The 24,849-nt window shown below is 42.5% G+C and overlaps 1 protein-coding gene across 2 annotated transcripts in view; it reads right to left on the minus strand.

The window, feature by feature from the left end:
• Positions 1 to 24,849, minus strand: part of LOC141105638 (ovostatin-like) — a 208,961-nt gene that overhangs the window by 17,189 nt on the left and 166,923 nt on the right. For both annotated transcript variants that reach the window (XM_073595608.1, XM_073595607.1), the window contains exons 32-34: positions 20,490 to 20,580; positions 17,996 to 18,058; positions 13,160 to 13,262 (exon numbers count right to left, since the gene is read on the minus strand). In XM_073595608.1, the coding sequence (XP_073451709.1) occupies positions 13,160 to 13,262; positions 17,996 to 18,058; positions 20,490 to 20,580 (257 nt within the window). The remainder of the gene's footprint in view (positions 1 to 13,159; positions 13,263 to 17,995; positions 18,059 to 20,489; positions 20,581 to 24,849) is intronic.

A 24,849-nucleotide genomic window follows, 5' to 3' on the forward strand; every position in this document is an offset into this window, starting at 1 on the left:
AACTTCTGACAATGGGAGGCTGAAATTGGCTCTTCAGAGCCAGAGTCCTCAGCCAAGGAATCTTCAGCCTCTCCTACCTCCTGGTCCTTCATGACCACCTCCTCTGGATCCTCTGCCCATTCTGGTTCCAGGCTACCTGGACCCATCTGGCTATATGAGTCCTGGAGCTCTAGTGACTCACCACTTGGCCCAGGCTCAGGGGAGGGAGATCTATTACGCTTCCTTTCCCCTTGTGTTACAGAGGCAATCATACCAGCTATTTTGCCTTCAAGACCCGCTAGGGCAGATGCCAAATCATCCTTTGCAACGTAAGCCGAGGCAGGTACATTGGTAGTGGCTACTATGCCTGACAAGTGCAACGGCTCAGGCAGGTCAGAAACCACAGGTCCTTCAGTAGAAACTGAGGCTGCATCAATATGGGGTTGGTCTCCTGCTTTTTGTGGAGGGACTCTTACCCCTGGGTTTGCCTTGTTCCCTGTTCCTCGTTTTTTGGAAGACATAGCTTACACACGAGAAATAAACAAGGAGTACTCCCCACAAATTACAACCAGTCTTAAACCTGTCACCGTAGTGTCCAAGACCATCCGACTCACGTGCCCACCGTTCTCTCTGCCTTCCCCACACGCACGCCAGGAGCTCCTTGCTTAAAAAGCCTTAGCATGGAAGCCAGTGCGCGGATCAGTGGCCGGTGACCCGCCCACCGCAAGGTGCCTGCGCCGTCGTGACGCACGAGGTGCCGTGACATGGACTGTAGCAGCACATGCGCACGCCAGCGGCGCACTCACATGCCGGCAGCGCGCACGTGCATGCGCACTCGCACACCAGTATTAAAAATGCTTAAATAATGAAGAAACTCCTGCCCTGTCAGAAATACCTGTGCTAAGGGGCACTGCTGCAACACCTAAAATGGCTGATCCAAACAGACAAAAGTGGTATGAATAAAGTGAGTGGTGATTGCGCTATGATAAAAAGGGGAAAGGGGGAAGAGTAAGGGGAAGGGGCTAACTCAAATGTATAGAGAGGTGAGTGAAAAAATTAAAAATTTTTTTTTACAAAAGGTATAATGAGCATGAGGGTTAGTATCATACTAGCACATGAAAAATATTGTAGATACTGAAACAAAAGAAAAAAAAAATTCTCAGTGCAAAAGGACTAGTATCATACTAGCACATATGTGGTAACTCAGCAAATACTTATTGGTGACTCCAAGTAAATAAATAAATGGTAAACAATCCCGCCACCTTGTAGTACAAAGTGCTACAAAGTGCTGAGTCATCAGTTTCAGAAAGGCAAAATGAAAAAATTATACAAAATATAACAGTATAATGAAATGTAATAAAGTGCGGTCTCATGGGCACTAAATCCGAATAGACTGAGGAAACAAAATTGCCTAAAACATATAAAAAGCTATAAATGAGTGACAAATACAGTGTGGGTACAAAAAAAAAAATTAACCAAATATAAATCAAGAAAAGTGTGACAAATACAGTGTGGGTACAAAAAAAAAATGAACCAAATATAAATCAAGAAAAGTCCATGTGCATGAGGGCTAGTATCATACTAGCACATAAAAAATATTGTAAATACTGAAACAAAAAAAAAAGGAATCTCAGTGCAAAAGGACTAGTATCATACTAGCACATATGTGGTAACTCAGCAAATTCTTATTAGTGACTCCAAGTAAATAAATAAATGGTGAACAGTCCCACCACCTTGTAATACAAAGTGCTCAAACAATGAGTCATCAGTTCCAAAAAAGGCAAGTCCACAAGCCACAGGAAAGGGAAAAAAGTCTTCAGTGGGGACACCTCTGTGCTCGCAAGCAGCTCACCTTACTGCTGCAAGACAACAGCTTGTATTTCAATAACAAATCACCAGCAGGCAAGGGTCCCATCCAGTAGTTCAGGCGATTCGGGTGGTGGGTGTGCAGGATGGGACAGGACACAGAAGGGGGATGCACTCACTTTTGTAAAATGAGTGTAGGCGTCAATTTAACGAAAGCTGAGTTCGTATACCTCAAAAGGGTGTCTTCAAACCGTCCCCATTTCCTCAATGCTCGTCACAATGAGATGAATATATGTGGAGTGTTGGAAGAGAGTGCACATAGCGTGATCCCGTATATAAATCAGTTTATTAGGTTAAAAACAACATGGTACACTTACATTTAGCAGAAGGCTATAGTAAAAAACATCCACGAGCACCGAGCTCGTATCCTATCGTCAGTCTGTGACAGTTCCCGTGCTCCAATCCTGATGCGTATCATCACGTCACGTGACTTCATTAGAGGATAACACGGGGTGAAGAGTCTATGCTTTTATATGGTCTCTATGTAATGGGCGTTTGGTGGCCATTTTCTCAAAGCCCGCCACTACAAAAATGGACGCCCGGTGGCCATTTTCCCGAAGCTCGCCACTGCACTGGGTGAACCCAGCACTGGACAAATCTGTTGGCCATTTTGTTGAGGTCTCACTCTTACATTAAAAGAGGCACTAGTAGTCATAATCATGCTTAATAAAAGGCAGCCAAGAGGCGCAGCAAGCCGCGCACACTGCAAGGTGCATAGCAGTCAACTAATATATGTAATCCTGGGAAAAAAATATAAATAAACTTGGAAACGTCTAGCAAACTAAAAAGTGTATAAAAAGGGGCAAGTATACAGTAAAAACGAGAATACAAAAATCAGCAAAATTATAAAAAAAAAAACAAAAAAAAAAAAAAACAAGTGGTTAGTCCAGCGGGAGAGGGGACATCCAATAAAATGTCAAATAGATAATATAATTACCGAAAATCCATACGGATAAAACCGATCCCCCTTTAAGACCGATTGTTAACGGTATAGAATCAATCACAGCAAGATTGGGAGAATACATCGACAAATATCTTCAACCGGCTGTACAAAGCACTAAGGCCTATCTTCGTGACACGAAACAAATGCTTCAAATACTCAGAGTAGATACTCCCTAAAGGCCAGATCATGCGACTAAGACGTAATTGTACTCTTGAAAAAGACTTCTACATGCAGGCCAGTCTGATTGGAGAGAGATTCATAAAGGTTACAATCAAGAGTTTATAAGGGAAAAAAATCGAAGAAATAGGACAAATGACCAGTATTGCTTGAAGACAAAAGACCAACATGTCAACAGGATCAGGTGCCCCTAGTCCTTGAGTACAACTCTCAATATAAGAAGATCGAAAGCATCATATCACGACACTGGCATATTTTGAAATCTGATAGAGGGCTCAGGGAGGTGCTACCAGATAAACCTAAATTTATCTACAAAAGGGCACCCACACTAAGATTGGTTAGTTAAAAGCGTGATTGATCCTCCAAAGAAACAATTTTCTTTCTTCACAGGCAAGGGATTTTACCCTTGTAAACGATGTTATGCCTGTACCTGTACTAAACGTCCGAACCAAAAAGTGTTTTCTTACCCATCAAACAGCAATGGCACAAAATATGAGATCAACAAGTTTATTGGGTGTAATTCTGAGGGAGCGGTCTATATATTGGAGTGCAGCTGTGGCCTCCAATACATTGGCCGTACCAAAAGGCTATTGAGAATTCGTATCAAGGAACATGTTCAAAACATTCAAAAGGGGTATGACAAACACAATGTCTCTAGGCATTTTGATAAATGTCACAATAGAGACCCTAGCCATCTGAGATTTTGGGGTATTGTGCCCTACACCAAACCATGGCGTGGGGGACACAAAGTGAGAATTCTAAGTCAACTCGAGTCCCAATGGATCTTTTCTTTGGACACTCTTGTACCCAAAGGGCTTAACATCGAGTTTGACCTGAATTGCTTTCTTAGCGACTATTAATCTTCTGCACCCCATGCGATTATGTACACAGGGTCCCATATCCTCTCCTTTTCTAATTTTTTACCGATTTTCTTATACACTCTCCTGATCAGTTTTATTTATATATTTTTTTCCTTGTCAAAAGAAGTTTATTGAGTATACAATGTTATAAAGATACATAAAGTAAGTTTACAAGGATCTATAAAGTAAGCTCATTGTTTTACAGTAGGGTTTATATAGGTAAATATCATGAAATTTCAAATATTAAACATTGGGTTCACGTAAACCTAAATTAAAGATATATATCATTTCCTTAGTTACTTTTGTATGTATTTAAATGATTTATACCTACTATACATATTGTTTACAAGTAGAGTGTATATAGGTCAAATAAATTCTGATAATGAGCTTTAATCGTAAGGTGGAGAAAAGGAAAGAGAAAGAAGAAAAAGGGTTGAAAGGTAGAGGTATGGTCCACAAGGTTGTCCCGCTCGTCAGTTTATTATTCTTTTTAGTTCTCTTTGAAGCCTTAGAATGGGTGTCTCTGTAAGTCATTTAATCTGTTACCATGGCAACAGGACAGAGTCATTGAAGTTTGACAGGAACTGTTGTTTTATCCAAGGATGCCAAAGTTTTTCAAATTTTGGAATTTGATTTTGATCGATGGCTACCATCTTAGCATGGGACATTGTATTATTCATTCTGTGAATTGTTTCTGCTAGTACCAATGTAGGAGATTTCCATGCCTTGGCCACTGTTTGTTTTGCAGCCGTTATTAGTTGGATCATAAGTTTGAATTGAGAGAGTGTTAACCATTCCGGTTTTAGATTAAGTAAAGTTAAATATGGATCTGGTTGTATTATTTTTTAAATATTTTAGATGCAATCACGAAGACTTCCTTCCAGAAGGTTTGGATTACTGGGCACGTCCACCATATGTGTAAATATGTGCCTATTTCTGGGCATCCTCGAAAACAAAGAGTTGAGGTATTAGGTGAATATTTTGCCACTCTAGCGGGTACAAGGTACCAGCGAGTTAGGACTTTATAATTTGTCTCCAGTGCTAAGATGTTGGGTGAAGATGACTTAGATGTGAGCCATATGTTAGACCAGTCCGTGTCTTCTAAAGTTCGTCCCAGGTCCTCCTCCCACCTCTGAACGTAAGAGGGTCTATTAAGATTTGCTACTCCATATAATTGATTATAAAGTGATGAAATTGTACCTTTAGCAAATGGATCTTTTGTACAGATTGATTCAAAAATGGATAATTGGGATAATGGTGTATCCCCCTTTAGGAATGGTGTATAGAAATTTTTGATTTGGAGATATCTAAATATCTCAGAGTTTGGTAGATCATATTTTTCTCTAAGCGATGGGAATGAAAGGAATGATTTAGATGCTATGAAGTCATTTAGTGTCTGAATGCCTGATGTTGTCCAAGCTTTAAAAGAATTTGGGTAGATCCATGCCGGATAAAAGGCTGGATTTCTGATAAAAGAAAGGAGAGGATTATGTGGAGATTGTAACTGATATTTGGTTTTTAGTTTATCCCAGAGAGATAAGAAGTGTTTAGTTATGGGATTATGAATTTTAAAGCGGTCTTTAGGATCAAGCCATAATAAATTTGATATTAATAGAGGGTCATTTTCTGAAGCCTCTATAAATACCCATAATGGGATTTCCTGTTTTGCATGGTATTTGGACAGACTGGCCAAATGTGCTGCTCTGTAGTAGTTAGTAAAATTAGGGTATCCCAGGCCTCCTTTATTTTTGGGAAGATGTAGTGTGTGTATAGGTATACGTGGTTTAGAAGAGCCCCATATAAACGAAGTTGCTCTTTTTTGTACTATTCTCAAAAAATAGGAAGGAATTGGAATAGGGAGGACTCTGAATAGATAAAGCAATTTGGGTAGAATAGTAATTTTGATTGCATTAATCTTCCCTATCCAGGATAAAGGAAGTTGCGACCATTGTTTTATTAGATTTGTGATCTGTCTTAATACAGGAGGATAATTGGTTGAGAATAAGTCAGAATGAGATGCTGTTAAATGAATTCCAAGATATGGGATTGATTTTTCTGCCCATGTGAATGGGAGTGCAGCCCTAGCCGGGATCAATTCCATGTTTGTGAGTGAAATATTAAGCACTAGGCATTTCTTAGGATTAATCATAAGGCCGGATAGGGCTGCAAATCCATCAAGAGCTGGTATTAAGTTAGGACCAGAGACCTGTGGTGATGATAGAAAAAGTAATATATCGTCTGCAAATATACATAATTTGTGTGTAATACCTCCTACTTCAATGCCAGTTATAGCTTGGTTTGTTCTGATGTATTGGGCCATGGGTTCGAGTATAAGGGCAAATAATAAAGGAGATAATGGGCAACCCTGTCGGGTACCTCTTTCGATATTAAAGGCTTCAGATTTGTATCCAGCATATTTTATATAGGCTTTGGGTTTATTATATAATGCTTTGATCCATGTTAAAAAGTGGGGTCCAAAACCCCATTTTTGTAATGAATATTGCATATATTGCCAGGATACTGTGTCAAATGCCCTCTTAATATCGAGAGATAGAAAACATAAAGGGATTTTCCGTTTTTTAGCAATATGTGCCAATAACACTGCCCTGCGTATATTATTGCCTGCCTGTCTATTTGGCATGAAGTCTACTTGATCTCTATGTATTAATTTTCCTATAATGCTATTGAGGCGTTTTGCTATTATTTTTGCTAATAATTTAATATCGAGGTTTAACAGAGAGATAGGCCGATAATTCACACAGGAAGTATCATCAGAAAGGGGTTTTGGGATCATACAAACAATTGCCATTAGTGTTTCTTGCCGAAAAGAATGTCCATCTAGAAGTTTGTTAAAAGTTACAGTGAGAATGGGAGAGAGTATTTCTGAGAATGTTTTATAATATAAAGCCGAGTAGCCGTCTGGGCCTGGTCTTTTGTTAAGTTTTAGGTCTTTTATGGCGTTAGCAACTTCATCTATAGTTATAGGCTCATCCAAACTGCTTTTTTGATTCTGAGATAACTCAGGTAAGGTTATTTTTGAGAAGAAGGATTCAGCTTCTGTAGGATTAAATTCATTGTTTGTCTTGTATAAAGTTGCGAGATGTGAGTGAAATTGATGGACTATTTTAACTGGATTACAAGTGTAAACATTTTTTGATAATTTCAAACGTATTGGTTTGAAAGATTTGTTAGTTGAATTTAATGCCCGAGCCAAATATGTACCTGGTTTGTTTGTATTCATGTAGAAATTGTGTTTGGAGCGTTTGAGGGATTTATCAACTGACTCAGTGAGAAATAGATCGTATTCCAATCTAGATTTTTCCAGATGAGATTTTGTACTCTGAGATGGATTATCTTGAAATGATATGTAGGCTGCATTAAAATTGAGTTCTAGTTTTTTTGCTAGATTTTTGCGTTCCCGTTTAAATAGTGCCATTTGTCTTTGTATTGTACCACGCAAGACAGGCTTATGAGCTTCCCACAGTGTTATTGGGGAGATGTCTGTTGTATTATTAATTGATATGTATTCCTTTAAAGCTTGTTCAATGGCCATCTGATGTAGTGGGTGTTTGAGCATTATGTCCGGTAAGTACCACGTTGGGTCATGCGCTTTTGGTATGGCTGAGGCTATAGTAGTGTATACTGCATTATGGTCAGACCACGGAATCGGAATTATATCTGATGCAATAATTTCTGGTATCATTCCTATTGTTAGAAAAATATGATCTATTCTGGTGAAGGTTTGATGAGGGTGCGAGAAATAAGTGAATTTCTTTTTCATTGGGTTACTTTCTCTCCATGAATCTACCAGATTGTATTTGGAAAGAAGTTGAGAAAAAGGTAATCTAGAGGTTATTTTGGATGGTGTAAAAGGTGATTTATCTAGAAATGGGAGGAGGACCTGGTTTGAATCCCCACACATTATCACTGTTCCTATTTTGTGTGTATTAATCACTTGTAATATATGTGAGAGGAATGGTGTAGGTTGTTTGTTAGGAGCGTAGTAGGAAATCACCGTGATTGCTGTATCCATTATATAACCCATGAGTATCAGGTATCTACCTTCTGGGTCTTTAATTTCTGATGATAAGGTGAATGGTGTGGATCGGTGAAATGCAATTAGAGTTCCCCTTTGCTTGGTACAGGCAGAAGCCGTGTAAATTTGTTGATAAAAAGGAGAAATATATTTTGGAGTAGAATCTTTGGTGAAGTGTGTTTCTTGGAGGCATACTATGTGAGCCTTCTTGTTATGGAAAGTACGGAAGGCTTTGGTCCTTTTTTGAGGGACATTTATTCCCTGAACATTCAGGGAAAGTATATTCAGTGGTGCCATGGCAATAGATCAAATAGTTTTGACTTACTTTTTGTTATGCAGAGCTGACTGCGCAGATCAACCTGTGTGGACTGAAGAGATGAATAGATAGAAAAGAAACCAGTGAATTCTGGAGTAAAGAGTAAACAAAAAACATATGAGATTAGATGATACATTGTATAAATTATTTTTTGCAAGTAATCACAATTTACCCGTGAAAGAGAATAAATATCTCTCTCAGGGGAATAAGTGCCTTCGTCACACTCCCACATAATATGGTTGGGAGAATGAGGAGGGCTAATGGGGGTACACGGATCTTCCGCTTACAGGAGAGAAGTGCTATGTCAAAAGACATCAAAATGATGTTTCATTAATTGGAGTGCAGAATATAGTTTTTGTTGAAATTATTTATTCCAGGGTGGTTGTATATGGTTAGTCTTGCCCTAGGCTAAATAATTCAGTTAGAAAGGTACTGTTAATAACTTTGGTATTGATGAAGATAGTTTGAATTATTTTGGGATTTTAACCCTTTTAGAGTAAACAATTACATATTTTATTCATATGTAACTGTTTAGATATGTTAACTCATAAAATTGAGGTTGTATTGCTTCAGATTAGAATAAACAAAAACATAATTCTAGGAACTAGTTAGGTAATAATATATTTGTTTTAAGAAAAGAAAGAAAAAGCTTCCATTACTTCTGGATTATTGAACATATTTGTCCTAAAAAGTAATAAATCTATTGTTATTACCTGATAATATATAACTGAACAAGAATTTCTTTATTTCACTTATATATTCTAAGGCTATATGAATCAGAAGTAATAAGAAATATAACTGGAATGTAACATGATCCCACACAGTGTGTGACTATCAGAATGCAGTTACATTCAGTTATAAATATAGGTTTTTTATAGAGAACCATCTCTTAGTATAATAAATGAAGAGATATCAGGAATTAGGATTTCAGTCCATTGAATCTTCTTGGTCCATGGATGATGTGGCATAACGACCTCTTTTGTGAGAATGATGATTCCCATTTTGTTCTGAAATTTTCTGGGTGCTGCCTGAAGGTGAAGATGACGCTATTCTTCTGCGTGTGGGAGTGTTGCTGCTTGTGGGTTCTGTCAGATTTAATTTTAAAAGGGTTTGTTGTAGTTCATCTGCTGATCTGCTTCTGTAAATTGTACCTTGGTAGTTAAATCTGACTGAAAAGGGGAAGCCCCATTGATACATAATGTTGTGGCGTTGCAGTTCCATTAGTTGGGGTTTCATGGATCGTCTTTTAGTAATAGTAAGTTGGGATAGGTCAGCAAAAATTTGATAATTGTGTCCTTGAAAATTAAGTTCCTTTTTTTCTCTTGCAGCAATTAGTATTTGTTCTTTCGTTCTGTAATAATGAAATTTTGTGATTATATCACGTGGGGGTCCATCTTTCTTTTTGGCTGTGAGGGCTCTGTGTATTCTGTCCAGTTCTAAACGTTCAATAGGGATATCTGGCTTTAGTTCTTGTAATAGAGCAGTAATAGTAGATTGCAGGTCTGTCACAGTTTCAGGTATTCCCCTTATGCGCAAGTTTGAACGTCTGGCTCTATTTTCGTAATCTTCGAGCTTAGTTTGAAGTATTAAATTCTCTTTTTTTAATTGTTCCAATTCTGTTATATTTTCTTGGGTTGTAATTTCAATTTCATCCATTTTTATTTCTAAGGCTGCGGTGCGGTTTCCCAGCTCTCTTATTTCTTTGGTTAGGCTTTTTGTTATTTGGTCTGAGGTTTGTTTTAAAGCCTTATGAAGCATCTTTTCAAATTGTAATAATATTACTGGGGATACTGAGGAGGCTTGTGGAGAAGTTTGTGAGAGGATTTGTTCTGTATCTGACTCAAATGGAGAGTCTTGCTGTGACATTTTCTGTCTGTGAGAGCGCCCTGATGCTGTATCTTGTGAGGTGACTGGAGCTGCTTCAGCTGCAGTGAGTGCCTGTGAGCTCTTTGTGAGGTGATTTTTATTTCTGCCACGGTTTCCTCCCAGTACCATATTTCCTGCCCAAACTTTCACAGTTTCTTCCCTGGGGCAAAAAGGTTCAAATGGATACCTTTTGAGCCTGCAGGCTCCGCTTTGTCCTTCTCTTCTCTCCTCAGCGGTGTGGAGCTCTAACAATGCATGTCTGCTCTGCTAGGCTCCGCCTCCTGCCCTCTCTATTTATATATTTTTTATCTTTTTGTTTTGCTATATTGTTATCACTGTTATATATACATATTTTAATCTTAGTGTATTTACCTTATGCATCCCCTTTCAGTGAGCCTGTGGTATTCCCCGAGCTCCAGTATCTTTTTGCTATCTCTGCTTATTTCATATATTTTTTAAACAATTTTTTATATTATCTATTACTTTTGACATTTATTGGATTTCCCCTCTCCCACTGGACTAACCACTTGTTTTTTTTTTTTTGTTTTTTTTTCTTTTAATTTTGCTGATTTTTGTATTCTCATTTTTACTGTATACTTGCCTCTTTTTATACACTTTTTTAGTTTGCTAGACGTTTCCCAGTTTATTTATATTTTTTTTCCAGGATTACATATATTAGTTGACTGCTATGGACCTTGCAGTGTGTGCGGCTTGCTGCGCCTCTTGGCTGCCTTTTATTAAGCATGATTATGACTACTAGTGCCTCTTTTAATATTAGAGTGAGACCTCAACAAAATGGCCAACGGATTTGTCCAGTGCTGGGTTCACCCAGTGCAGTGGCGGGCTTCGGGAAAATGGCCGCCGGGCATCCATGTTTGTAGTGGCGGGCTTCGAGAAAATGGTCGCCAAACGCCCATTACAGAGAGACCATATAAAAGCATAGACTCTTCACCCCGTGTTATCCTCTGATGAAGTCATGAGACGTGACGATACGCATCAGGATTGGAGCACGGGAACTGTCACAGACTGACGATAGGATACGAGCTCGGTGCTCGTGGATGTTTTTTACTATAGCCTTCTGCTAAATGTAAGTGTACCATGTTGTTTTTAACCTAATAAACCGATTTATATATGGGATCACGCTATGTGCACTCTTCCAACACTTCACATATATTCATCCCATTGTGACGAGCATTGAGGAAATGGGGACGGTTTGAAGACACCCTTTTGAGGTATACGAACTCGGCGTTCGTTGGATTGATGCCCACACTCATTTACAAAAGTGAGTGCATCCCCCTTCTGTGTCCTGTCCCCTTTCTCCACTCTGGCCACCACGGAGTTATACTATATATTGTCTGCTTATGTTTTTTATATGTATATATGAGAAAGGGGAGTACTCACCATCCCATGCAGCAGGGCCTGTCTTGCCAGGCCCAATCTTCCCCCATCACAGCGGGTAGCACCTCTAAGGACCTTCAGGGACCGGGTCCCCCATATATTGGGGTCCACACCCCTGGACCTGTAAAGCACCCTTTGAGGTTTCCTTGGGCAAAGTAGACCAGAAATACCTACTTTTAACAAGGGTCCAGCGCCTAAAATAGGACACATTACAAGCAAGACCTCGTTCTTGAGCCGAGGTTCGGGTACCATCCACTTTAGCTTTAGTAAGCCATCCGAATGGATCCGATTATAACGTCCTCAGTGGGACCTTCTTAGAAGAAACTGCAGAGCTTCACTATCCGTGACCATCACCTTCAAGACACTGGCGAAAAAACTGAGGTCCTTCCGGTGTGGGAGGGGTTATGTGGGAGGAGCCGTCTTACTATTGGTTGCCAGTGTCCAATCACCTAAAGGTAAGCGTATAACCCCACATAATCATTATTATGGTGCTCGGTGTCCCGTGATGTAAGATAAAGAAATATCAAGGGTCTAAACACTTGAGACAGGGAAAGGGACTGAGGACAGATTCCCCAGTCCCTTTCTCCAGTCTCAGCTGCACTGGACAGTGAAGGAATGGGAAGTGCTCTGTGCGGAATGCAATAGTTTACTATGCTTCAGTTAAGAATGAACAAAGGAGTGATCAGTACAGATCATTTACTGTGTTCATTCAGAAAAGGAAGGGGTTGGTGCAGACGCCTATGTCCAGCAGGTCTACTGACGTTAGTAAAATGAGAAACCATTGTCATAAGTTAGGGTAGGCTTTGATCCTATACCAAGTTTTTATTATTGTCTATCCCCGCCGAGGACGCTTCCTGCCCCAGAGACACCCAGGGCGACGCCGAGTTCAACTTCCAGGTTTTTCTCTCTCTGCTAAACATTCCCTATGGGAATTTTGTACCTTTATCCTATATGGAGTCCTTTACCATGTTAGCCAATAAGGGGTATCACATGTCACTTCCAATTTCTGTTGTCACAAGGAAGAAGCTAATGGGAGTGCCATCTGTACTACATTATCTTCAGTGAAAGGCAGGTGAGACATCAAGGGTCCATGACGTCTCATTAAAGAGAACATCTTTACTAGCACACCTTGGCCAGGATGACCTCCGGGGCCATTAAAAGTGTGGGAGGTGCTAAAATAGTTGGTGTGCATTTTTGGATGTGGTTAGGTCAGGGACAGGAACCTGCTGGTTAGGGAGAGGATCCAGTGGAGGAGGGACAGAATAGGGACTGTTCAGCAGTTCTTCAAACAGGATCTTTTCTGCTACAGGTGCTTTGTTGCACAACTGCCTTCCAGCTGCCTTCTCTGCCAGATGTTGTCAGCATCAGAGCATCACTCTCTGCAATTTCTGCAGGGTTCTCTGTAAGTGTTGTTGACCAGTTTGGTATTGCCACATAGATTAAGTTCAGTGGCGTCTCGTGCTCAATATTTGGGGGGGGGGCAGCAAACCAACGCAAAACCCCACACCCCCCGTGGGAGACAGACATATGGGAAGGTGGCGATCTGCACCCTGAGCAAATGCTTTTTTGAAGCCAATTAGAGCCTCAGGCTCTAATCATGTGCATTAAAAAAAAACAAAAACCTTGGAACTGTAAACGTTTTATATTTATGGGCTGCAAATACTTATAGATCTGGAATTGGGATAAAAATGCAGATTTAAAAACAGAGTGTAGGTCACCTTTCTCGTAGTAGTCGTAGACCCAAACTGTTTTTGGCTGGAAGTTCTCCACTCTGGGTCTCATTTCTTGTGTTACATTAAAGGAGACACCTTCACTGGTCATCTGCAAAAGGTAAGCAAAAATCAGTTTAAACATAAAAAAAAAAAAAAAAAAAAAAGTGTTTTACCATTTTGTATTACAGGGGATTATGCAGAAGGGCTCTCCTCTAGTTAGGCTGCTAGGCTAAATTTTTATTTTTGGCTTTGTTGCAGTTATTGGAGCAGTGGTTGAATATTTTAGTCTGTTCAGGTTTTCCTAGCTAGGGTGCTTGATTTCTCTCATCTGCTTCTGGAAGAAGTTTAGAATGTAGGACAGGAAGAGTCAAATGGCCAGCATACATATTATGTTCCAGCCAATCCCTAAGGATGACAACTAGAAGGTGGCTGGGGAGGTAATAACGTTTTGGGAGGCCTTGCTAGAGTATTCTACCCTCTCCAGAGAGATGTCCAGTTCTCCTGGGGCTGCTGCTCCTGACCACTAAGACAATTGCAGTCTGGGCCTTAGGAGCTGGGCTGAGGGCCTGGAGGAGATTGCTAATGGATTTTTGCTGGAGGACACTGTTCGGAAGTCCAGGTCTGGAGAAGGATCTATTATCTCCATCAGTGAAGATTAGGGATGAGCCGAACACCAGAACATGCGAACAGGAAAAAAGTTCGTTCGAACACGCGAACACCGTTAAAGTCTATGGGACACGAACATGAATAAACAAAAGTGCTAATTTTAAAGGCTTATATGCAAGTTATTGTCATAAAAAGTGTTTGGGGACCTGGGTCCTGCCCCAGGGGACATGGATCAATGCAAAAAAAAGTTTTAAAAACGGCCGTTTTTTCAGGAGCAGTGATTTTAATAATGCTTAAAGTCAAACAATAAAAGTGTAATATCCCTTTAAATTTCGTACCTGGGGGGTGTCTATAGTATGCCTGTAAAGGGGCGCATGTTTCCTGTGTTTAGAACAGTCTGACAGCAAAATGACATTTTGAAGGAAAAAACTCATTTAAAACTACCCGCGGCTATTGCATTGCCGACAATACACATAGAAGTTCATTGATAAAAACGGCATGGGAATTCCCCAAAGGGGAACCCCGAACCAAAATAAAAAAAAAAAAATGACGTGGGAGTCCTCCTAAATTCCATACCAGGCCCTTCAGGTCTGGTATGGATATTAAGGGGAACCCCGGCCAAAATTAAAAAAAAAAAAAATGACGTGGGGTTCCCCCTAAATTCCATACCAGACCCTTCAGGTCTGGTATGGATTTTAAGGGGAACCCCGCGCCAAAAAAAAAAAAAAAAAAACGGCGTGGGGTCCCCCCAAAAATCCATACCAGACCCTTATCCGAGCACGCAACCTGGCAGGCCGCAGGAAAAGAGGGGGGGACGAGAGTGCGGCCCCCCCTCCCTCCTGAACCATACCAGGCCACATGCCCTCAACATTGGGAGGGTGCTTTGGGGTAGCCCCCCAAAACACCTTGTCCCCATGTTGATGAGGACAAGGGCCTCATCCCCACAACCCTGGCCGGTGGTTGTGGGGGTCTGCGGGCGGGGGGCTTATCGGAATCTGGAAGCCCCCTTTAACAAGGTGACCCCCAGATCCCGGCCCCCCTCCTGTGTGAAATGGTAAGGGGGTACATAAGTACCCCTACCATTTCACGAAAAAAGTGTCAAAAATGTTAAAAATGACAAGAGACAGTTTTTGACAATTCCTTTATTTAAATGCTTCTTCTTTCTTCTATCTTCCTTCATCTTCTGGTTCTTCTGGTTCTTCTGGCTCTTCTGGTTCTTCCTCCGGCGTTCTCGTCCAGCATCTCCTCCGCGGCGTCTTCTATCTTCTTCTCCTCGGGCCGCTCCGCACCCATGGCATGGGGGGGAGGCTCCCGCTCTTCTCTTCTTCTTTTCTTCTCTTCTTCTCTTCTTCATTTTCTTCTCCGGGCCGCTCCGCAATCCATGCTGGCATGGAGGGAGGCTCCCGCTGTGTGACGGCGCTCCTCGTCTGACAGTTCTTAAATAACGGGGGGCGGGGCCACCCGGTGACCCCGCCCCCCTCTGACGCACGGTGACTTGACGGGACTTCCCTGTGACGTCACGGGGAATGCCACAGGGAAGTCCCGTCATGTCCCGTGCGTCAGAGGGGGGCGGGGTCACCGAGTGGCCCCGCCCCCCATTATTTAAGAACTGTCAGACGAGGAGCGCCGTCACACAGCGGGAGCCTCCCTCCATGCCAGCATGGATTGCGGAGCGGCCCGGAGAAGAAAATGAAGAAGAGAAGAAGAGAAGAAAAGAAGAAGAGAAGAAGATGAAGAAGATGAAGAGAAGAGCGGGAGCCTCCCCCCATGCCATGGGTGCGGAGCGGCCCGAGGAGAAGAAGATAGAAGACGCCGCGGAGGAGATGCTGGACGAGAACGCCGGAGGAAGAACCAGAAGAGCCAGAAGAACCAGAAGATGAAGGAAGATAGAAGAAAGAAGAAGCATTTAAATAAAGGAATTGTCAAAAACTGTCTCTTGTCATTTTTAACATTTTTGACACTTTTTTCGTGAAATGGTAGGGGTACTTATGTACCCCCTTACCATTTCACACAGGGGGGGGGGGCGGGATCTGGGGGTCACCTTGTTAAAGGGGGCTTCCAGATTCCGATAAGCCCCCCACCCGCAGACCCCCACAACCACCGGCCAGGGTTGTGGGGATGAGGCCCTTGTCCTCATCAACATGGGGACAAGGTGTTTTGGGGGGCTACCCCAAAGCACCCTCCCAATGTTGAGGGTATGTGGCCTGGTACGGTTCAGGTAGGAGGGGGGCCGCACTCTCGTCCCCCCCTCTTTTCCTGCGGCCTGCCAGGTTGCGTGCTCGGATAAGGGTCTGGTATGGATTTTTGGGGGGACCCCACGCCGTTTTTTTTTTTTTTTTTGGCGCAGGGTTCCCCTTAAAATCCATACCAGACCTGAAGGGTCTGGTATGGAATTTAGGGGGAACCCCACGTCATTTTTTTTTTTTAATTTTGGCCGGGGTTCCCCTTAATATCCATATCAGACCTGAAGGGCCTGGTATAGAATTTAGGGGGACTCCCACGTCATTTTTTTTTTAAAATTTTGGTTCGGGGTTCCCCTTTGGGGAATTCCCATGCCGTTTTTATCAATGAACTTCTAAGTGTATTGTCGGCAATGCAATAGCCGCGGGTAGTTTTAAATGAGTTTTTTCCTTCAAAATGTCATTTTGCTGTCAGACTGTTCTAAACACAGGAAACATGCGCCCCTTTACAGGCATACTATAGACACCCCCCAGGTACGAAATTTAAAGGGATATTACACTTTTATTGATTGACTTTAAGCATTATTAAAATCACTGCTCCTGAAAAAACGGCCGTTTTTAAAACTTTTTTTTGCATTGATCCATGTCCCCTGGGGCAGGACCCAGGTCCCCAAACACTTTTTATGACAATAACTTGCATATTAGCCTTTAAAATTAGCACTTTTGATTTCTCCCATAGACTTTTAAAGGGTGTTCCGCGGCATTCGAATTTGCCGCGAACACCCCAAATTGTTCGCTATTCGGCGAACTTGCGAACAGCCAATGTTCGAGTCGAACATGAGTTTGACTCGAACTCTAAGCTCATCCCTAGTGAAGATGTACCTATGGATGCTGGGTGGCAAGCAGCTCCTGGGACATCATGAGTAAGACCTGATTTGGGAGTGTAGCTTGTGCCTGCTTCTATAAGGATATTCTGTTAAGAAGTTGGTCCTCCCATTGATTGCTATTATCATTTTGGAGTATCCTGTGACTCTGAACTCCTCTCCAAGTTCTTCAGCAATAAATAGTAAAAAACATCTCCTAGGCAGAAAATTCCAAAGACAGAAGTTCAGTCTGGCAATGTTAAGGCTGGATGTCAGGACCGTTTAGCCCAACCTGATTCTTGATAGCTGCTGGTCTCATTCCAGCATCCTGGTTTTGGCTGTGACACATTCTCCCTGTTTGTCCACCTGCAATGTGATTGATGTGGCCAGTCTCTGGGTGGAGAACAAACCAGATTTAAGCCAGCAAAGCCTGCAGTCTCAAGCTTGTTAGAGAGCTTGAGCACATAATACATACGCTGTTTGTCTGCCCTTTTCCTGCTCTGCTGTCAGGATTCCTTTGTTGACAAGCTCAGATTGTATCAACTACTCTATGCCTGCCTTTTGACTATGGATTTGACCCTGACTATTCTGAACCTTGCCTGCCTTGTACCTGGACGGTTATTGAACCATTCTGCCTGTCTGCCAACCTGTTTGCTGTGCTCACTTTGCACCTGTCCTGGCGTGGTAGCCAGGCGCTATAGCATTGTATAAGTCCTGGGGGCAGCTGAGTAATGGTAGGCCTTGCCTTATGGGAAAGAGGGCTGCTATAGGTGAAGAACACAGAGGCCAGCTATAGTGCCTGATCACCTGCTTAGGGATAAGCATGATGCTGGAGATGGAACCATCATATATGGACTACCTCCTGAGGCCTAGTGTCTATGCATGGGAATTGATGCATGAGAATGGTTACTTATTTTTTGTCCCTAAATTGGACTAATATTTATGGAAACTGGCCTGGTGGCTTTTTTGTCGTCCCTTGTGTTAGGATTTGGGGGTGTTGGCCTTATGATGCTCCTTTCTGTCCCTGTGGAAATGGTCTACATCGACAATGCTCTTTAATGAATATACTTTAGTGTGCGCGGGACTGTGCGAGCCTGGCACCTCTGTACTAGCAAGGGAGACCTGGGAATATTCTCAGCAGCTCCTCTGTGGGTGAGCGTTACATTCAGATTTCACTTCAGGGGAGGACTTACATTATTTAAATACAAAATGAGATGGTTTTTCATCTGTTCAACTCTGGGAAACATAGATTGCAGCTGCAAATTAAAAATAAAACAAGTATAAGAAAACCACGTGAGACACAAGTACAAGTCTGTTACTGAGTATATCAGATGAAACCCCTAAAGTTCTCTACATAAAACTATGGCATACAACATCTACCTACAACTTCATTGTTTAAGAGCCTGCCTGATAGGGATGCTTACCTCAACAAGCCAATCAGTCAAAAAAAAAAAAAAAAAAATCCAGACAATTATGCCAAATGTTGTGGGCACCTGACTATATTGGCTTAAGTTGACCTGCTCACATTTTAAAACCATAGCCATTAACTTGGGGTCCCCACTCCTTCAATCGTTGTGGCTATAATGGTCACCAATCTTCATAGGAGGCTTTCCAGGAGATTTTGGAGTGTGTCTAGGGGAATTTGTGCTTATTCAGTCAAATATTGATGTTGGATGAAAAGACCTGGCTTATGATCTGCATTCCAATTTATCCCAAAGGTGCTTAGTAGTGTTGCGGTCAGGGCTCTGTGCAGGACAATCAAGTTGCAAAGACAAAAAAAAGGGAAAGATGCAAACACCTAGTGAATTACCCAAAAAGTGTTTTATTCAAAGACAATATAACCAACCAGAATGCATATGCTCAAAAGTGCAGTGTCAAACATGTATGCTGGAAGGTGCCATGTGGAGCAAGGTTCAAATGCTCCAACAACCTACCTTATACTAGAAAGCTGAACAAAGAGAGGGTGACCAACTAGTTTAGGGAAGAGGGCCGTGCCACGTCCAATAATATATAGACACAAAACAAAGGGTTCTCCTAGGTGGACTTTTCCGGCACTTGCATGGGCAAACAAAGTTTATACAAAATAGAGAGTGTTTATATATAAAAAAACATATAATTTTATTCGTGGTGAAAAATACAATTGTTAAAAACAAGCAATAGATATCTAAGATAACATAGTAGAACTACATAGTAACCATGATAAGCAATACATAGTAAGTCGTGATGAAGAGCTCTTCTCAAGCCCGACGCGTTTCGGGGTACTTAATATTTGTAAGGTCCTTCTTCAGGGGCATAGTTGAGAGAGAAGGGTTCATCTGAGCTGAAGATATATAATGATTTGCTTGTGAGAAAGAGATTTTTGCTAAAAGCAAGGAGGGCCACAGAGGAAGGGCCGGGTATGAGAGTAAGCAATAGTGATGTAACCAATGTGGATGCTGATACTTAGATGGTTAGATGGTGAGAGATGCAGGTTGGTAGGCTGCAGTCACCGTGGGGAAGTGTGACAGTACTCCCGTCCCGCCCGACCCGGGCGCGCGCAAGCCAGAGCGGCGTGCTGAGATCACAGAAAGGCGTCTCTTAGATGGAAAAAAGGGTGCACAAAGACAGCCTCACAGCCAAGTGTCCGGCGTATGTAGCTCTTTCTCACAAGCAAATCATTATATATCTTCAGCTCAGATGAACCCTTCTCTCTCAACTATTCCCCTGAAGGAGGACCTTACAAATATTAAGTACCCCGAAACGCGTCGGGCTTGAGAAGAGCTCTTCATCACGACTTACTATGTATTGCTTATCATGGTTACTATGTAGTTCTACTATGTTATCTTAGATATCTATTGCTTGTTTTTAACAATTGTATTTTTCACCACGAATAAAATTATATGTTTTTTTATATATAAACACTCTATTTTGTGTATACTAGAAAGCTGATGCATTTCAGCTCTGAGGAAGGGTGTGCGCCCCCAAAACCCATCAGTTTTCTAGTATACAGGATTTTGTTGGAGCATTTGAACCTTGCACCACGTGGTATCTTCTGGCTTACATGTTTAACACTGCACTTTTGGGAGTATGAATTCTATTGGGTAATGCATATAAATTTTTTGGGATATGCACTAGATGTTTGTGCCTTCCCAGTTTAGCAACTTTGTAGTTTCACATTGGATTCCCCCATCTGAAGTGGGCTGCATTTGCCAAGCATTGGGCCATGAATGGACGTGTCGCCTGTATAGCCATTTCTCTGTGGAGGACCTCTGAGCACTGGGAGTGATTGTTTTTCTTTTATGAGGATACTCAACTTGCTCAACACCAAAACTGGTCAACCATGTCTTTGTGGAGCTGGCTTTGTACAAAGTGGCACAGTCATGCTTGAACAGAAAAGAGTCTCTCAGATTTGGTGCAACATTTTGAGAAACAGCACTCTGGTCTGTAAGCTGTAGCAGTCACAATACCCTTCGCTCAATAAACACGAGTGTCTTACTTCTGGCTATACGATATGTTTATTGGCAAGTTTTTCTCAACTAGTGTTCTCCTTCAAGTCACACCTGTGCATCTGCCACAATCTGTGTTGAAATTCAAGCATTTCAACTATCTTTTATGCTGCAAACCGTAGCCTGCCCCTCTATTCCCACAACAAATCATTTATGACGCTTTGCCAGGTATAATTCTGCCACATGGCTTTAGGAACGATACCTTAGAAAGAGAACGGTATTCCATTATATATCCCGATAAGAGAGGAATGTCTATCACAGCCATGTTGGACTTGTTCTGAATACCATGATAGCTGAGAAAAGAAAAAGTAAAGCAATAAGCGCAAGTAACAAAAAAAACTCAACAAGGACTTGTTCCCATGTCTTAACTTTGTATTGGAGCCTTGCGTAGAGCCAACTTTTACAAAGCAGTTGCAGAGCTTTCAGCAAGTTTTGATGAAGGCTTTAAAATACCCTTTAGCTCTGGTTTGGGGATGTTAAACACAGATCTTAATGAAAGTGTTGACTCTCACAACACATTTATACAGCTGTATGTCCAAAAACAGCAAAGTGGTGGATGGTCATTTACCCTATGCCATTTATAAACGGCACTGGATAAATCGGCGTTGATGTCTTCGTCCTCCGGCCTATTCTCAAAATGCAACAGACTGTCCACTTAAGGTGGTGTCCTCATTTAAATACTTGGGAGTAATTATTACACTATCACAAACGGAAGCTCTGAAACTTAACCTAGAGCCTCTGCTTCATATGATTAAACTTAATATCTGGTTCAAACTTCCTCTGTCAGTGGCAGGCAGAATTAATTTAATAAAGATGGTACTTCTACCTACATGCTTAAACATAACTACTTACATACCAATGGTAGTACCTAAATCATTTTAAGACCCTAAATATATTGTTTATGTCATTTATATGGGCGAGCAATAGAAGGAAACAATCTCTGTTCTGCAGAGGCCCAAGGCTGAAGCTGGTATGGCACTTCCCAATATGTATCTACTATTTAGCAGGGCACTTGCGCGACTTGGTGGATTGGCTATACGATGTCACATTTGACTCATGTGTTAAATTGAAAGCACTGGCTGATTGCATTAGAGCCTCCCTTTTCCTCTCTGGGAAGAGACTGTGCATACCAATTCTAACCCTAGCACATATGGAATGGAGAGAAGCTAAAAAAAATAGATGAGTTTATGGATATCACTCTGGAGCTACCCTTGTGGCACAACTCCATGTTGCCCGAGTTTGATTATTTCTTCTGGGAATGTAGAGGTAGTGTTACATTAATGGACATATAGAATGGAAATGTTTTGGCCTCATTCTCAGATTTGCAGTGTAGGTATGTACTCTCTCGTACAGCCTTTTATAGATACCTCCAGCTGTGTCATGCTCTGTAAACTCAGTTTGGCGTTACTGGCACAACATTTTCTGATTACCCAATGGTAAGGTCCTGTGATCTTATCACTCCTAAGTAGGGATGAGCCGAACACCCCCCGGTTCGGTTCGCACCAGAACCCGCGAACGGACCGAAAGTTCGCACGAACGTTAGAACCCCATTGACGTCTATGGGACTCGAACGTTCGAAATCAAAAGTGCTCATTTTAAAGGCTAATTTGCATGGTATTGTCCTAAAAAGGGTTTGGGGACCCGGGTCCTACCCCAGGGGACATGTATCAATGCAAAAAAAACTTTTAAAAACGGCCGTTTTTTCGGGAGCAATGATTTTAATGATGCTTAAAGTAAAAAAAAAAAAGTGAAATATTCCTTTAAATATCGTACCTGGGGGGTGTCTATAGTATGCCTGTAAAGTGACGCGTGTTTCCCATGTTTAGAACAGTCCCTGCACCAAATGTCATTTTTAAAGGAAAAAATCTCATTTAAAACTGCTTGCGGGTTTAATGTCATGTCGGGTCATGGCAATATGGATGAAAATCAGTGAGACAAACGGCATGGGTACCCCCCAGTCCATTACCAGGCCCTTTGGGTCTTGTATGGATATTAAGGGGAACCCCGCACCCAAATTAAAATAAGGAAAGGTGTGGGGCCACCAGGCCCTATATACTCTGAACAGCAGTATACAGGCGGTGCAAACAAGACAGGGACTGTAGGTTTGTTGTTAAGTAGAATCTGTTTGTAATTTTGAACATTTTTAACGTGTTTAGCTCCAGCCAAAAAATCTTTTCTAAGCTTTTTGGAAAACATAGGGAAGGGTTATCACCCCTGTGACATTTGTTTTGCTGTCTTTCCTCCTCTTCAGAAGATTTCACCTCACTTTTTTGTCCCAATGAAAAATGTTTTTTGAAAATTTGGGTTTTTTTGTGGAACAAGGATTGGAAAGCATCAGTGGAAAGGAGAAATTGTTTTCCCATATTAACTCTTACAGGAGAGAATTTCCCTTCCTAGGGGTAGATTTCATCTCACTTCCTGTTGTCTCCTTCCGTTTGCAAGTAGGAGTCGTTTGTAAGTTAGATGTTTGAAAGTAGGGTCCTGCCCTATATACTCAGCAGAAATTTGGGCCTTAGGTGTTGCTGTGGCCACAACACTGTAAGCCCTCACAGGGCCCTGCTGTGAAATATTAGATCAAGAATTGTAATTACATGCCCCTGTTGAACAGGAGCTGAAAAATTAGGCCTTAGGCACTGGTGCTGGTGCCACAACACTGCAACCCCTCACAGACACTCTAGTTGGAACGCAGGAACGAGCCCTGCTGCAAATTATTGCTTCAAAAATTGTAATTACACGCCCCTGTTAGACAGGGGCAGAAAAATTGGGCCTTAGGCACTGGTGCTGGTGCCACAACACTGCAACCCCTCACAGACACTCTAGTTGGAACGCAGGAACGAGCCCTGCTGCAAAGTATTGCATCAAAAATTGTAATTACACGCCCCTGTTAGACAGGGGCAGAAAAATTGGGCCCTAGGCACTGGTGCTGGTGCCACAACACTGCAACCCCTCACAGACACTCTAGTTGGAATGCAGGAACGAGCCCTGCTGCAAAGTATTACATCAAAAATTGTAATTACACGCCCCTGTTAAACAGGGGCTGAAAAATTGTGCCTTAGGCACTGGTGGTGGCGCCCAGAACCAAAAATGTTCTTACAAGCTATCAGCGTGATGATTGAGGAGGAAGAGGATAATTACTCAGGGATAGTCACTCAGCATCAGCATAGGCAGTCTTTGAAGGGATCTGAGATTTCAAAAAAAATTATTCGGTTACATCAGCATCAGGTGCTTGGTAGCTGGTGGTGATCCAAGACTCATTCATTTTTATGAAGGTCAGCCGATCGACCGAGTCGGTGGACAGACGCACCCTGTGATTGGTTACCACGCCTCCAGCAGCACTGAATGTGCGTTCCGAAAGAACGCTGGATGCAGGACAGGCCAGTAGCTCAATTGCATACTGTGCAAGCTCTGGCCAGTGATCCATCCTCAAGACCCAGTAACCCAGAGGATTTTCGGTGGGAAAGGTGTCCAAGTCTGATCTTGCCCCTAGGTATTCCTGCACCATGTAAAACAGACGCTGGCGATGGTTGCTGGAACCGATCATACCTTGGGGCTGCGGACCAAAAAATTGTCTGAACGCATCGGTCAGACGGCCACCTTCTCCACCGCTCCTTCTTTGACTGACCGAAGCCTCAGCAACACGTTGTCCAGAAACAGGAGTTTGTAACCTCCCAGTCTCTGGGAACGCGTTGCACAGACCTTTCTGCAAGGCCTCCCGAAGATGTTTCATCCTCTGCTCCCTCTGCGATGGCAAGATAAGGTCCGCAACCTTACCCTTGTAACGTGGATCAAGGAGGGTTGCCAGCCAGTATTGGTCCTTCTCCTTGATACCACGAATACGAGGATCCTTACGCAGGCTTTGCAGGATCAGGGAGGCCATGCAGCGTAGGTTTGCTGAGGCATTCGGTCCGGAGTCCTCTGGGTCACTAAGAACGACATGGTCCGCAGCCACCTCCTCCCAGCCACGTACAAGTCCATGTGTTTCTTGGGACTGATCCCTTAAAGACTGCTGCTGATGCTGAGTGCCAGGCTCCACCTCCATACTGACACAATCTTCCTCCTCCTCCTCTTCCTCCTCGTCCTCTTCCTGTGTGATCGGCGGGCACGCAGGAACACTGTCTGGATAAAGGGGCCTTGAGAGCTAAGGAAGTCCTCCTCTTCCTGCCTCTGTTCTGCCTCAAGTGCCCTGTCCATTATTCCACGCAGCGTGTGCTCCAACAGGTGGACAAGGGGGACAGTGTCACTGATGCATGCACTGTCACTGCTCACCATCCTCGTGGCCTCCTCGAATGGTGACAGGACAGTGCATGCATCCCTGATCATGGCCCACTGGCGTGGGGAAAAAAAACCAAGCTCCCCTGACCCTGTCCTGGTGCCATAGTCGCACAGGTACTCATTGATGGCCCTCTGCTGCGTGTGCAGCCGCTGCAGCATGGCCAACGTTGAGTTCCACCTGGTGGGCATGTCACAGATTAGGCGGTTCTTGGGCAGGTTAAACTCCTTTTGGAGGTCCGTCAGACGAGCACTGGCATTATATGACCGGCGGAAATGCACACAGACTTTCC

This window comes from Aquarana catesbeiana, linkage group LG08, assembly GCF_042186555.1.
Source record: "Aquarana catesbeiana isolate 2022-GZ linkage group LG08, ASM4218655v1, whole genome shotgun sequence".
Taxonomy (NCBI): domain Eukaryota; kingdom Metazoa; phylum Chordata; class Amphibia; order Anura; family Ranidae; genus Aquarana; species Aquarana catesbeiana.